This window comes from Tachysurus fulvidraco, chromosome 3 (genome assembly GCF_022655615.1).
Source record: "Tachysurus fulvidraco isolate hzauxx_2018 chromosome 3, HZAU_PFXX_2.0, whole genome shotgun sequence".
NCBI classification, from domain to species: domain Eukaryota; kingdom Metazoa; phylum Chordata; class Actinopteri; order Siluriformes; family Bagridae; genus Tachysurus; species Tachysurus fulvidraco.
In genome coordinates, this window is record NC_062520.1 from 32,103,388 (window position 1) to 32,105,887 (window position 2,500).

At 46.0% G+C, this 2,500-nt stretch overlaps 1 protein-coding gene across 6 annotated transcripts in view; it reads right to left on the reverse strand.

The window, feature by feature from the left end:
• The window catches only part of LOC113662748 (triple functional domain protein-like), a 107,246-nt gene that overhangs the window by 37,233 nt on the left and 67,513 nt on the right, over positions 1–2,500 (reverse strand). For all 6 annotated transcript variants that reach the window (XR_007140172.1, XM_027177825.2, XM_027177827.2 and 3 more), the window contains 3 exons: positions 1,020–1,211; positions 672–787; positions 340–406 (listed from right to left, as the gene is read on the reverse strand). Coding sequence is in view for 5 of the 6 variants with exons in the window: in XM_027177825.2 (XP_027033626.2) it covers positions 340–406; positions 672–787; positions 1,020–1,211 (375 nt within the window). In the remaining variant the exon portion in view is untranslated. The remainder of the gene's footprint in view (positions 1–339; positions 407–671; positions 788–1,019; positions 1,212–2,500) is intronic.

Genomic DNA, 2,500 nt, shown 5'->3' on the forward strand with positions numbered 1-2,500 from the left:
AAGAGGCTGGACTTACCTAGCTCATTTGCTAGCCTCCAGTTAAGTATGCTAGTTCTTTCGCTAGCTAAATTGGCTCTTGTGATCTACACGTACTGTATTGTATGAACGTGATTGTATTTCTTCTAACTTCTATTTTGTGGTCTGCTAACTTTTTAAAATCTAATATAATAAAGTATGAATGCACAAACGACGCATAGTTTATTTATTTTTTTGATCATGCTAATCTTCGTAAAATACATTATGCAAAATTTCCGCCGAGTTCAGACTAACGAGGCGAAATTACGCAAATGCTAGCTTCTTTAAAAACAGACGCTATGTTGAGAATGTAGCCGCACTCACGTCCATGCACTCGCACAGGTCTCTGACGTAAGCCTTCTCCGTCTGGATCAGCTCGGCCATTATGAACCTATACAAGAGACACAGACGCACATCATATACACGGCAGGTTTGTGAGACGATTATGTGTGTTCCTTTAAAACTACGGTACGATCGCTCTGGGAAAGGCTCCGTATTTTATAAGAGCTCAACTTGCTGTGGTTAGTAAATTATACAGAGCCACGTCCGGGTGCCTTTCAGCGGATATGGCAGTGTATCTATTTCAGAACTTATTGGGTTGTTGGTGTGTGTGTGTGTGTGTGTGTGTGTGTGTGTGAGAGTTAAAGCAGTCGTACTCTTTTCGCCGAGCAGACTTGCGCTTCTCTTCAATGAGCTCATGATTGGCGTCTCGGAGCTTGACCTCAGCTCCAGGCGCGCTCGCCGAGATGATGTCCAGCTGCAAGTCTTTACTCTGTGACACAACGACGTTTTTAATGCACAGAATAAACAACACTCTGAACCCTTTATTTACTACAGCAGGCTACGCCATACACAGTCACTACACACTATAGACACACTAGGTCTGTTTCACAGGTTACATCACTACAATTGAACATCTTTACACACACACACACACACACACACACACACACACACACACACACACACACACACACACACACAACATCATGTGTCCTAATCACCTTGTTGGAATCTGAGGATATCCCCAAGGCTTTCTCCAGACAGCAGCGGTATTTGTCCATACGGAGCGAGAAGTCACGGTAGCGCTTGTCCACTGATACCACCCATTTCTTGATCTCACCCGCATGGGAGTGGCCCTTTTCACAAAAGCCGTCTGCCAGCTGGATCAACAGCTTCACCCGCTCTTTGGTTTGCTAGAGAGACGAAAAGAACGAGAAGAATGATAGTGAGAGATGTGCGCTGACTTCTCAGCTCTACTGCTCTACAACTCTACAACTCTACAGCTCTACAACTCTACAGCTCTACAACTCTACAGCTCCACTGCTCTACAACTCTACAGCTCCACAGCTCTACAACTCTACAGCTCTACAACTCTACAGCTCCACTGCTCTACAACTCTACAGCTCTACAACTCTACAGCTCCACTGCTCTACAACTCTACAGCTCTACAACTCTACAACTCTACAGCTCTACAACTCTACAGCTCCACAGCTCTACAACTCTACAGCTCCACTGCTCTACAACTCTACAGCTCTACTGATGTACAGCTCCACTGCTCTACAACTCTACAACTCTACAGCTCTACAACTCTACAGCTCCACAGCTCCACAGCTCTACAACTCTACAGCTCTACTGATGTACAGCTCCACAGCTCTACAACTCTACAGCTCTACAACTCTACAGCTCTACAACTCTACAGCTCCACTGCTCTACAGCTCTACAACTCTACAGCTCTACAACTCTACAGCTCTACAACTCTACAGCTCCACTGCTCTACAACTCTACAGCTCTACAACTCTACAGCTCCACTGCTCTACAACTCTACAGCTCTACAACTCTACAGCTCCACTGCTCTACAACTCTACAGCTCCACTGCTCTACAACTCCACTGCTCTACAACTCTACAGCTCCACTGCTCTACAACTCTACAACTCTACAGCTCTACAGCTCCACTGCTCTACAACTCTACAGCTCCACTGCTCTACAACTCTACAGCTCTACAACTCTACAGCTCCACTGCTCTACAACTCTACAGCTCTACAACTCTACAGCTCCACTGCTCTACAACTCTACAGCTCTACAACTCTACAGCTCCACTGCTCTACAACTCTACAGCTCCACTGCTCTACAACTCCACTGCTCTACAACTCTACAGCTCCACTGCTCTACAACTCTACAGCTCCACTGCTCTACAACTCTACAGCTCTACAACTCTACAGCTCCACTGCTCTACAACTCTACAGCTCTACAACTCTACAGCTCCACTGCTCTACAGCTCCACTGCTCTACAAATCTACAGCTCTACAACTCTACAGCTCTACAACTCTACAGCTCCACAACTCTACAACTCTACAGCTCTACAACTCTACAGCTCTACAACTCTACAGCTCCACTGCTCTACAACTCTACAGCTCCACTGCTCTACAACTCTACAGCTCCACAACTCTACAGCTCTACAACTCTACTGCTCTACAACTCTACT